General features: G+C 43.1%; 2 protein-coding genes across 4 annotated transcripts in view; one reads left to right on the plus strand and one right to left on the minus strand.

Moving 5' to 3' along the window:
* PRKACB (protein kinase cAMP-activated catalytic subunit beta) overlaps window positions 1-3,449 on the minus strand; it is a 91,981-nt gene extending 88,532 nt beyond the window's left edge. The window contains exon 1 of the mRNA XM_084756383.1: window positions 3,316-3,449. Coding sequence (XP_084612509.1) covers window positions 3,316-3,361 — 46 coding nt within the window. The 5' untranslated portion in view covers window positions 3,362-3,449. The remainder of the gene's footprint in view (window positions 1-3,315) is intronic.
* Window positions 3,360-11,817, plus strand: LOC311583022 (uncharacterized protein; the record flags this gene model as incomplete). 3 transcript variants are annotated; one of them, XM_084756386.1, is made up of 3 exons in its annotated part: window positions 3,360-3,803; window positions 8,824-8,979; window positions 10,946-11,817. In XM_084756386.1, 2 exons carry the CDS (start codon window positions 3,360-3,362, stop codon window positions 8,959-8,961), a joined length of 582 nt encoding a protein of 193 aa, XP_084612512.1. In that variant the 3' UTR covers window positions 8,962-8,979; window positions 10,946-11,817. The 3 variants fall into 3 exon arrangements, with proteins under 3 accessions (XP_084612512.1, XP_084612513.1, XP_084612514.1); XM_084756387.1 differs by lacking the exon at window positions 10,946-11,817 and adding an exon at window positions 9,932-10,088; XM_084756388.1 differs by lacking the exons at window positions 8,824-8,979; window positions 10,946-11,817 and adding an exon at window positions 5,331-5,431.
* Between the last annotated feature and the right edge of the window lie 1,044 nt (window positions 11,818-12,861).

Genomic DNA, 12,861 nt, shown 5'->3' on the forward strand with positions numbered 1-12,861 from the left:
AATATTAAAAATGGAGCAACACTGGAACCACTCACTCCACAGGGTTTGAAAAGCTCTGTATGACAGTGTGTACAAAACACCCAGAGATGTAGGCACACACACACACTCTCAAAAATGTTAACAAGTTTGATTTGTTGAACCTGATCTACTAATGACTTTCTTTGATCAATTTCTATTGACTCTCAAGGTCTTTTTTTTCCCTTTCTCTGTCTTTTGAGGCAAAGTCTCCTAGTGCCATTATAACTGGCCTAAACTTGCTATGTAGAGTAGGCTGGCCTTGAATTCAGAGATCAGCCTTCCTCTACCTCTCCAGTGCTGGGATTAAAAGTATGTGCCATCACATTCAGTCTACACTTCAAGATCATTTCCAAAAGCTATAAAAGCATCAGGCTACAGGGTGGCTTTCCCACATCTAATCATGAGAGAATTAACATTCAATAGTTTCCACCCCTGGACCTGACCATGCTTACACGCGTGTGTAATTCAGAGCTCCACAGGCAGCCTGTAGATGTAATATATTTTTAAAAGAACAAAAACATCACCTGGATTAAAGGAGAAGCATGTGTTTTTGTATTAGTAAGGCTGTGTGAGTAACAGACTTAATTCAGGGTAAAACTTTCTTGAATTACAAGGCACGTGAAAAACATCTCTGAGACTTGTAGCTTCCTGTTTCTAAAAGTTTATGGCTTTATGTATTAACTGATGTTTAAATAAGTACACTCAAATTTGGAAGGAACTTATTCCAAGAGTAACTTTAAAAAACATAGGAGGAGATATATAATGGCAAAAGTTGTTCTGTGAAACACACCAGTCCTCTAAGGAACTCAAATTAATTTATCTCTAGACACTGTGGAACTCAGAATGTGTCCTTAAATCTGTGAGTATAGGGGCAAAGCAAAAAACAACACCGTCCCCCCCCCAAAAAAAACCCCAAAAAACCCCAAGCCCTTCTCACTTATCTTTATGCCCAACTTCATTCTTGGGAGTATTTTTAGAATTCAGCTCTAGAACTACCTGTCTGTGGGAGGCTTATTCCTCATCAAACTGCAAAGCTTACCTTCATATCTTTAATTAGCTCTTCAAATCAAACACTTCCCTGCTGGTAATTTTTAGGGTTCTAATTTTACTTTCAGAATGTTAGCACTTACATTTTACCTTTCATCTGACACTATAGTAAAACTTTAATATTTTGTCCCCAGGGCTCAGTAACTCTGAAAGAGGATGGAATAATTCTTTAGAGATGCAGGATGCAGTCAGGGCATCAGAGCTGTCCTTTACTCTGCTGCTAATAACATGATCTCAAGCCCAGCTTCCTCAGAGTCTGGCGCTTAAGTCGAGAGACGGTATGATTGCACACACTAAACTCCTAAGATCGTAGATTTTTACAAGTTTATTCTCTGTATCAAGAGGAATGTGAAATAATTTAAATTTTGAGCCACAAAATTTCCAAAGTAATTCATTTGAGAAATATACAGAACAGTTAGGTACGTAATGGTAGGACATGTTCGGTCTCTGAGTTTTAAAACATTAATACATCTTCTCCGCTACAGAAGAACATCAACACACATCAGCTAATATTGCTCCAATTAAAGCCATGACTGCTTATCCACAAATGCCTTATGTGCTTTTACCATGAGACATTTGCTATCTTCTTTTGACAATTTCACAACATTTTTCAAACTATAATGAGCTACAGTTTCTATAAATAAACTCACAGAAGACTTTGTCATAGCTGCCAGTTTAAATTAAATTCACACTGTCCAGGGGAAAACTGGTTGGAAGCTTAACAGCAAAAATGTATATATTACTGGAGAGTGGACTACCATCAAAAAATACAAGAACTGTACAAGACAGCACTTGCTAAGAAAATCACTGGGCTGATCCAACTGGGAAGCACATTTTTGTACGATAACTAGCACACATTGTATAAGAAAAATAGGGAAATAGCAATGTCAGGAGGGTACAAAATACTGTCATACTTCATATTTTGTGAATCTGTACAATTAATCAGAACATTTGCACAATTCATAAAAGAGAACATGGAAGTCCTAGTTCTGCCTTGGCTTTTCAAAGTCACTGAAAGTTTGTATGGCTTTCCACGTTAACTTTCCTAGAACAAACCTTATTGATGAAACAAACCATAAAATCTGACCCTGTTGCTTACACTACACAAACCGAATAGCTAGACCCTCTTCAGGCAGCTCAGTTCTGCTTTATTCACACAGATCAAACGCTGTTTGCTTCAAACTAATTACAAGGTTAGCTTCATTCTTCTGTCATAAACACGCACACAACGGAAGATATTATTTACAGAAACACGAACAAATTGTCAGGCTCACTCTAAGCAAGTACCGTTCTTGGATTATTCTGAATTATAAATATCTAACCCGAACCCTCTAAAAGCACACAGCATTTCCTTCACAACATGTTACACTACACTTGTATGTGTACGTGCTTTTATATATATATATATATATATATATATATATATATATATATATATATATATATCCATGTGACTACACAGAAATTCAATTTCCACGACCCTTTTGCCTTGAGATTTGGTGTCAAGTACTGAATTCCTGAACTTTCAGCTCTCAGAAGAAACCAAGCAAGTGTGTGGAAGCACTTCAACTCCGAAAGCCCTTTAAGTTTTACAGGCACTCTCGCTCATTCCTGGATGTCTACAGTAAAAACAAAGCTGTCTCACTTTTTTTTTTCTCCTTCCTTCGAATGGATAAAGTTGCTGCTTGTGTTTATATTTGTCATCTCTAATCTACGGGATAAAATAAAGATCCTTAGACATTGAGGGTTCACATCACCTTATGGAGAACCACACCAGCACTCACCTGGATTAGGTATGAATCCAGGAGATGGAGGGGAAAAAAGCCAACTCAACCAAAAAGTGCTACCTGTAGCTCTCAAAAAGAGGGTCAGGGTGTTGGGGGCTCTGGGAGAAGGGAGAAAAGCCAAGGGTGCGACCACAAAAGGGACTTCTTTTCAAGGACCATATTTGGGGAAGCGTTCCAGACCGTGGCAGTCCTCCTCGCTCTAGTAAGAAAAGGGATCACAGGCACTGCTCTGCCAGCCCTCCCTCTCTCCAATGAGCCCCGGCACTTGGCCCTCACCCCCACCCCACCCCCCACCAGGCTTAAAGAAGGAGGGGACAGAGAAGAAGGCAGCCGATCCCCCGGGCTAGCGGCGGCTCCAGCGAGGCCTGGCCCGTGCCTCGGGGCCTTGGGGGGACTCCCGCCCAGGGCGCTGCAGCGCGGCCCATCCGGTGGGAACCCAGCCCGGGCCTTCGACTCTACTCACCGCTCTCCACCTCGCTGCCTTTCTTGGCGATCGCAGTGTTCCCCATGACCCGGGACTTGGCAAGCAGGAGTGACCAGGGGAGGGGACCGGGGCCGTCCCGCCGCCCCGCAGTCCGCAGCAACTCACTGCCGCTTTTGCTCCGCTCCACCAGACCCTGGAGCGCGGTGTCCGGGTGCGCCGAGCGGCCGGGTGTCGAGCGATGCGGCGAGCTCCCCGGCAGCTACCCGGACTGTGGCGGCGGCGGCGGCGGCGGCGCGCAGACACTCCCCCTTCCCGAGCCCGCCCTCCAGGCTCGCCCCCGGCACGGCGCGTCCCCGGTTAGCCGCACACCCAGAGCGCGACCTCCGCCTCTTCCCCCGGCGGGCGCGCCGGAAGTGACGTGTGCGAGCCCCCCTGGCGGGCAGGAGCCCCTCTGTGCTGGGCTGAAGCGACGACTGATAAGCTCTGTGCTGTGGATGCTCGACTTGGGCTCGGAGGCCAATCCCGAGGTAGCGCGGGACATGGGAACCGTTAGCTTGGAAGAACCTCGAGTTCTTCCTCGGCGTAGCATCCGGTGCCCTGGAGCCGGGCGGGGGGCACAGTGCCGGGGCTCGGCCTGCTCCTGCATCCGCGTGGCGCGCGTTCCGCACGCTAAGGCTACCCTCACACGGGGGAGAGGATCCTTCTGTGAGGCTGGGGGAACCTGCGTGCGCCCCTCGCCATCCTGAGGACCCTGCTGATCCCCAGGTCAGCATTGGCCAGCAATGTCTGCTCTCTGTACCCAGCTTGTCAATGTAGCCTCCCAGCTCACCAAGTCCATCACCTATCTTGACAGGCTGTTCCTTCCAGAGTTCGCCCTGTGTATGTAGTCCCACCTGATTGCCCTCACAAATTCTGTCAGATTTCCTAAAGAGAGATACGGGAAAATATTTTACACAAGTACTGTCATGTGCAGATTTCAAAATAAACACATTTCCAATTGGTTGTTGTGCTTTCATCTTTAGAGTACTGGAGTTTTCTGTGAGGTTATTAGATGTTTAATTACCTAGCTCTCTAGTAGTTTCTGTTCTCTATTCTTTTGAGTTTTGCTATGTAAGCAGACATTTGAAAATTAGAACAGAAAGATTGACTTCTGGAAGGGCAGAGACTGTGTAAATTTATTTTTGTGTCTTTGGAGCACAAAGCACGGCTGGCGTCTAATAGGTGGGTGGCTGTTAACTTGAAAGTAAGCTGAGGAGATTTCTCAGAACATTTTCCAAGTTTTGTTACCGGAAAAAAAAAAAAACAGTGACTGTGAAAGATTCTAAAACAAATTCATGCTTCTATTTCTTATTGCCAATTATGTTAAATTAGCAAGCATGTACACCAGGTATATTGCATTCTGAGTGTTAGGCGAGTAGTGACTGGTTTCCTCAAAGGTTTCTATGAAAATATAGGACCACTGTCATTGTTTTACTTTAGATCCAGCTGAGGCACAGAGGCAGACATTAAAGGACTTCGCTGAGGTTGCACAGTCATTGCAGAATTTAGAAGGACATGACATGAAAAAGAAAAAACATACCAAAATAGTGTGTTGGTTATTCCAATTTAATATGAATTGAAGAGTTAAAACTTCAGAATTGACCGTTGGTTCCCTTTTGTTACAGCAAGCCATATTGTTTGGGGAAGATGCCCTTTACATGACTAGGTCAGAAAATAACCTTAATCACTAGATACTACTAAGTGCGGCTTCAACAAACTATAATAAACAAACTCTGACATAAATCTCAAACATACCCCCTCATATGTGTGCGTGCATGTGTGCGTGTGCGTGCGTGTGTGTGTGTGTGTGTGTGTGTGTGTGTGTGTGTGTGTGTTTAGGGACATGCCCTGCCATCCACATATACTTTTGTCCTGTCAGCCCATTGCAGATGTTTCATTGGTCTGAAGAAGTGTGCAAGTGCCATGTCAGTCAATGCTTCAGACCTTCTTGTGCTTGTAAAGTTAATCACTTACCCGTTTCTCTTGTTAATCAGCTCTGGGTTTTCTATTCTTAGATCCAGCCGAAGGACCCACATAGAAACTGAGGTGGGATAGTATGGTGATTTGAATGCTTGGCCCATGGTGGGTGGCACTATTAGGAGGTGTGGCCTTGTTGGAGAAAGTGTATCTCTGTGGAAGTCTCCTATGGTCAAGCTACACTCAGTGGCACAGTCTCCTTGCTGCTTGCTGATCATGATGTAGAACTGTCAGTTTCAGCACCATGTCTGCTTGTGCACTGCCATGCTTTCCACCACCATGATAATGGACTAAACCTCTGAGACTATAAACCAGCCCCAGTGAAATGTTTTCCTCCATAAGAGATGCTTTGGGTGACCCTGCCCGAGCCACAGCTGCCAGCAACAAGTTCAAGGTAATTCAGAGATCCTGCTCACCTTAAGAGTCTACACAGCACCCCAAAAGGACTCAACTCACAAAACTCACATGAAAGGGGGCTTGAGAGATGGCTCAGAGGCTAAGAGCACTGCCGGCTCTTCCAAAAGACCTGAATTCAGTTCCCAGCAACCACAGGGTGGCTCACAACCATTTGTGGTGAGATCTGGTGACCTCTTCTGGCGTGAGGGTGTACATGCAGGCAGAACACTGTATACATAATAAACAAATCTTTTAAAAAGTAAGAAATCACATGAAGATGGATCAGCTTTCACTCTCCTCAGTTCCCGAGAGTCAGTCTAAATATATGCCAAGGAGCCAAGAACTTAACTTGAAGAAAACAACTCACAATCCCAACATCATTGTGAGCCATATACAAGTGGTATCAAGAAATACACTCCCAAACTCAACCCAAGGTGGACACTTTGTTCAGTGGGGATTAGACAGCTATGGATATCTTCAAAATGCGCCTCCTGGGTTTTCCCCAAGACTTAGTGTTATTGGTTTTGCTGGTCTTGTTAGACTCCTTTTTGCTAGAGGTTCAAAAGCAAAGAAACTGGCATATCCTCCTTTTGTTGTGAGATTGGGTGCCTCTGTCTGTTACCTACAACAAACCATCTCCTTTGCCCAGGTCGGCCGGGAGAAGCTATATGACGGGATTATGAGGGTACATAATTTTCCTTTCACAATGAATTCTAGGACATCCAGGGCTACATAGACCCTTCCTGAGAGAAAGAGTAGGAGACAAAAAACATGGACTGACTTGTACTACGTGAGGATGTGTCAGCATGCACTGATCTCACACCCGTTTCCAGTTACATTTAGCTTGGTGAATGTGGTACTTGTTTTGTGTACTTTTAAAGTCTAGTAACAAACCGTGCACACACCACTTTGTTCTGAGAAGGCCCTTCCTAGACCCTAGAATACTCCTGTGGCCTCCATAGCAGTGACTTTAATATGTATACATGTTTGGAGACTAGCTTAAATGGTAAAAGTGTACATAATGTCTCTCCTCCCTTAATGCTACTTTCAGTCATGAGTCTCTAGTGAGAGAGAAGCCATCCATTGAGCATTCATTTGGAAAGGGAGCTATTGACACCTCTTAGAAAGGCAGGATCTTGCAACATGGCTCATCAGTAAAGCTCTGACTTGGTGAGCCTGAGGACCAGGTTTCTACTTCTGCAGCCTTCTCAACACTCATGTGGGGAGCTAGCTGCCAGGGAAGGAAGTCGAGGTGGAGTCCTGAGAGCACACTTCCTAGCCAGGCTAGGTTAGGCAGGAGGGAGAAATGAGCTCCACGTTGAGCAAGATGCTCTGCCTCATACAAGGTGGAAAATGATGGAGAACTCCCAACATCAGTGTAGAGCCTGCACACGCACACCTGTGCACCTACCTACACACACAGATGTGTCCACATTCATGTGAATGTGCATACATACATACATACAAGGAGGTTATATATACTCTATCTACATCCTGACAATAAGTAAAATTTTAAAAGGCATCTCCCTTTTTTGTCTATTTTGAAAGGAAAGTAAATTATTTGTTTACAATATAGAAAATATGATCAACAGTTTTGAATTTCTTGTCATTTTTTTTATACCATCATTCTGGTTTGTTTACACAGCTCATTTATTATTAGAGTCCCTATTATTAACAATCCTTATTATTAGAGACCCACAATTGAAAATAATGTTAAAGAAAGCATCAGATTATGCTCAGCTACATCTCTTATTCGGGCTAGTCCAGACATTTATGTGGGCTTTTTAGGTGCAGTAGGAGTAATCTAGGCAGTTATGCTTTACAAGTGTAGTGTGGTTATTGCTTAGTTAATACTGATCACCTGGAGTTACATACACGCTGTTTTTGATTATTAGAAGAGCATTCTCTTCCAGGTGTGGTGGTGCACTCCTGTAATCCCAGCACCCTGGAAGGCAGAGGCAGGTGGATCATTCTGAGGCCAGCCTGGTCTACAAAATGAGTCCAGGATAGCCAAGGATACACAGAGAAACCCTTTATCCAGAAAAAGAAGAAAAGAAACAAAAAAAAAAGGAAGAAAGAAGAGAAAAGAAAAGAAAAAGAAAGCATCCTCAATAGGAATCCATTATTCATGTACTATCTAAAAGACTGTGTCAGAATCAGATGTTTCTGAGTTCTACAAATGGCAAAAAAGAATAGCTGTCCAGATATTGAATCATTGAAGAATAGAGGATTAGAGAAAGACTTCTTGTAAAATTGGCTAGTTGACTGAAAAGAAAATTTCACATAAATACGCAAAAGCTTTTTAAAGTTAATATAATTTTGAAAAAAAGAAGCAAGTTGGAACATTTGACTAACTTGGAGACATGACGAAGCCATAAGACTGACACCAGTAGCTCTTGGTGTAAATATAGGTGGGTTGAGAAGAACCAGTCCAGAAACAGACCACACAGGTGAGCGAAAGGTACACTTTTAATGGTCCATACTGCAACGTGTAGATATCTGAATAAAGAAATAACTTCGATCCGTTCCTGTGCTTTCCGTAAAAATTAACTCAAACGTGGCCCTACATTTTAAATAAAACCTATCAAGAGAATTCGCAGTTATACATTTAAGAGCTCTTTATTTTTATAATTTTTATTATGTGCGCTTCTGTGCACATGAGTGTTGGTGCCCGTGGAGGCCAGAGGTGTGGACCCCTGTCCCCTGCAGCTGGAGTTTCAGGCTGTTGTGATGCAAACAACATGAGTACTGGGAACTAAACTCAGGTCTGCAGCAGTGTATGTAGGGTGTGCTCTAACCACTGAGCCATCTCCCCAGCCCCCAGTTATACTTTGCTAACTTTTTATTGTTATGCTATCATCAGAATCTGTCCTGCATATTATTTCTGCTTTGATTGTTTTCACTGTTCTTTGTGACAAATTTTGGGTTAATGTTGCACGTGTCACAAGTCTCATGAAAATAATGTGTTCTGCAGTAGTTGATATTTCCTATGTGTTGTTAGGTCTGCTAACCATAGTGTTCAAGTATTCTGTCTGTGCCCTTATTTGGCTATTTAATCTACTAAGAGAGAAGAATGCAAAAATGTCCCACCTTTTTAAAAATAACCTTTACAGCTATTGTTTCCTGTGTCTCCAGGCAATGCTGTTTGAAGTGTCAAGTGACAGAGCTCACCTGTTTATTCATGCATCAAACATTTTCTGTGCTTGTGTACCCTGTAAGTTCTTCTCACTGAGGATTATGATATCAAAGAATCAGTCTAAAGGGGAAGACTGAGAGACAAGTGCATGGAAGGTAAGGGGCTTCTCTCATGCTGTATTTTAAGTATGGACTGACTTTCATGGGCTCACTGAAAGGGACATATTTAACTCCAGTGTGGGAAAGGACACCCAAGTGAATAAACACATAAGTGCAAATGATAGTGGGTCAGGGAATTTGACCACAGTGGCTGGAAGGTGTCCTTTGGGCTTTATGTAGTAGAAACGTAATCCCTAATTTCCTTTGTGTACAATGCTTGGTTGTTGGGGGCTTTGGGGAAGCAGCTGAGGCTCCGCAAGATGAGGAGAATGAAGCTTCCATTATGTGATTAGTGAGCTTGTAAGTGGAGCAAGAGGGGCTGGGCCTGCCCCCAGACCTAGTAGGAGAAACGTTCTGCAATGTTCCAACAGCCAGAAGATCCCAACCAGACTGACGTCTTGATCTCGGGCTTCCCAGACTCTAGGATGGTGACAATGATTTTACTTCTCAAGTAACAGTCTCTTCTAAGGTTAAAAAAGCGAAAGACGGATGGATGGGACCAGAGGACTGAAGCATAAGAAACAGAATGAGCCACGCCCGCTCAGAACAGAGAAGTGCCAAGACTCCTGGGAAAGAAGTCTGCATTCCCAGGACAGTGAGGAACAGGGCAGATGGCGAAGTTGAAAATAGGTTTAAAAGAACAAGGAACCCATCCTCGTCCACTTTCCTTCATGAGAATGATCCCAGTCATGTAGTGTGTACAGTACAACGTGAGAAAAGACCCTGCCTTCAGGGCACTACCCTTCTCAGTGAAGGGTAGTGGTGGAAGAACATATGTGTAATCCAGATGGTCAAACCCAACTCTATTATTAAGAAAATAAGCGATAAAAGCTCAAGACAGAGACTGCTAGCGCCCTTCCAAAGTCTGTTTTCTTCCTTACAAACACGCACAATTTCTATTAGATTTATTTCTTTACTAACCAATCCATTTTCAACTATTGCTTTTCAGGGACCCATCACAGCTAACACTGGCAGACACGCAATCCACATTTGTAAAGATGAACTTTAAGGGTCTCTGAGAAAGCTCTCCACTTCTCCGCAGGTCCTGCCTGTGCCCTTACCCTTGCTTATTTTGCCTGCCTGACTGAAAAAACAAGTCGACATTCTCCAGTGGAAGACCGGGTCTTTGAGAACAGTGTTAAATCTCTGCAATACACAACCTCCTTTACTATTGATTGATTTACTTTCGTGCTACTTGCAACTTGCAGCTTATGAGTAGTTTAGGATACTGTAGTCTTTACTGTAGTCTAAATATTTAGAAAATATTTAATTTTTCTCCATACTCTAGATTCGACCTTGATTCCAGACAAGGAGCCCCACACCCTGTCTTACATGTCCTTACATAATTCCCCCTTCCTTTGCTTTTTCTCATCATTCAGTGGTTTAAAATTTTTTTTAAATTATTTTTTAGCATGTTTTAAGTCTAATTGCCTAATAAGCAGCATATGTTCTTTGCGGACAACACAGATTTTAGTGGTTTTTTTTTTTCATACCACAAAATAGGTATTGTTCTGGCTAATTTTATGCCAACTTGACACAGGCTAATGTCATCTGAAGGGAGGGATCCTCAATTGAGAAGATGCTTCCGTAAGACTGGGCTGTGGGCAAGCCTGCAGGGCGTTTTCTTGTTTAGCAATCAGTGTGCATCAGTGAGGTGAAAACTTTTGGGAAGTATTTCTTCCCAAGCTGTGGTGGGTGTACCTTGCACACACTTGGGGATGTGTAAGAGTCGCCCAGGTGGTACTGGTTTTGAAGGCATGAAGGGGCCATGGAGAGTAGCTGAGGTTTGGCACTGTTGGGAGGCCATTGGTGAAGGTGCAGCCGGGAGGCCATTGGTGAAGGTGCAGCTGGGAGGTTAATGGTGAAAGGTCATGAAGGGGTCATGGAGACAGTTGAAGCTTTGCACTATGAGGAGAACCCAAGGTGAAAGTGCAGCCCAGTTGCAGCCCCCTGTATTTTCTAGATGCCAGTATCATGAAAGAATCTCTAAGATCAGAGGAGGTGCAGAGTGCAGCCAACTGGAGCCTGGAAGACAAGCTGTGTGGGCCCCTGCGTGTGAGTCTGGAGAAGTGAGCCAAACCCAGGGCAGAGCCCAGAAGACCGTGAGTGAATCCAGATATTGGACATTGAAATATTTACACTGTTGGAATATGGTTTTGCTTTGTTCAGATTGTGACTGTGCACTGGTTCTTCCCTCTTTAAGTAAGAAAGTATTTTGCTTATTTTTGATTTTATAAGAGGCCACAGTCGAGAGACTGAAATTTTAAAAGAGATTTTTGGATTTTAAAAGAGTTTTGTATTTTCACAGAGACTGAACATTCAAAGTGTTTGAATTTGGTAAAGACTACAGGATTTTAAAATTTGTAATATGTTTTGCATTTGGGGCATTTATTAATCTGAGATCTTGGAGATAAACAAAAATAAATTTTAAAAAGACAAGGTTATATCTTAAAAACTGTTGTGTGTCAAGTTGACATTGGGTCAATTGTCAGGCTAGAGTCATCTGAGAGGTGAGAACCAACCACAACTGAAAAAAAATGCCTCCATAAGATGGGGCTGCAGGCAAGCCTGTAGGGCATTTTCTTAACTAGTGTTCAATGTGGGAGAGCCCAGCTCACTGTGGGTGGGGACATTTCTGGGCTGTTGGTCCAGGGTTCTATAAGAAGGCAGGCTGAGCAAGCTATGGGGAGCAAACCAGTAAGCATCACCCCTCCATGGCCTCTGTATCAACTCTTGCCTTTAGGTTTCTGCCCTGCTTAAATTCCTATCTTGGTTTCTTTCAGTGATGGACTACAATGTGGAAGTACAAGCCAAATAAACCTGTTTCTCCCCTATTTGCTTTTGGTCATGGTGTGTGTGTGTGTGTGTGTGTTAGGTATACCCATGTATTCATGGATGTGTGTACCTATTGGGTACCTTGAAACAGGATCTCTCAGTGAACTTGAGCTAAGCTGACAGCTAGCAACCTCCCCCCCCCCATGGACTCCCCAGTCTTTTCCCCACTCCTCAAGCACCAGGGTTACAGGAGTATGTGCAGCCATGCCCAGCTTTTCTGTTGAGTGCTAAGGATTCAAATCTGGGTTCTCACGCTTGCACATCAGGTGCTGTTACCTACTGAGCCATCTCCCCAGCAGTTTCTTCTTAATGTCTTTGAAACAGTTGGAGAACAATATGACTACCTGCAGAAAGCAAAATGTTCTTTTCCTGTAAGTCATTTCAATTAAATAACACTTACAAACCAAATGAGAAAGCAACTGAAGGAATTGCCAGTCGGTATAAAACCAGCCCCAAATGTGTAAGTGTAAATTCAGACTTACACATGTGAATAAAATGCCGCCAATATGGGAGCCCTGCATATTTGATTTACAGTGTTAAGAATGTCGAGCTGTATCTAAGGCTTTTTAATAGTATTGGGATCTTGTATGGGAGCACTCATTTGAAGGATTTGGAGACTAGTTTAGCAGCTAATGACTAAAGGTCTCAAAGCACATATGAAACTTGGCTAGCAAAAATATTGAGTTAATATAACTTAAAAAGGCAGAAAATACCAAATTGGAAAAAAATATTGAATATATGCATATCTTAGATTCCTAGTTTCAAAACGTGATGGGAAGTTAAAGACTTAACTGCCACCCAGATAAAATGTGAGTATAAAAAGCTACGACTCTCAAAACTTCCCTGATGTTCAGTCATCAACTCCTAACCCTTGAGGTGCAAACATCTTACTAGACAAAGTCATCAACCAAAATTTCTACTTACGCCCACCATGCCCAGCTCCACCATGCATGAAATTCTGTGAAATGTCAAAACAGGAAGTGAGCAAGGTCCTGTGTTTTAGACATGACATCTTTATAAAGTTAGTTGCTTAATGTATTGCTA

Source organism: Acomys minous (assembly GCF_964271855.1).
Source record: "Acomys minous genome assembly, chromosome: 14".
Lineage (NCBI taxonomy): Eukaryota > Metazoa > Chordata > Mammalia > Rodentia > Muridae > Acomys > Acomys minous.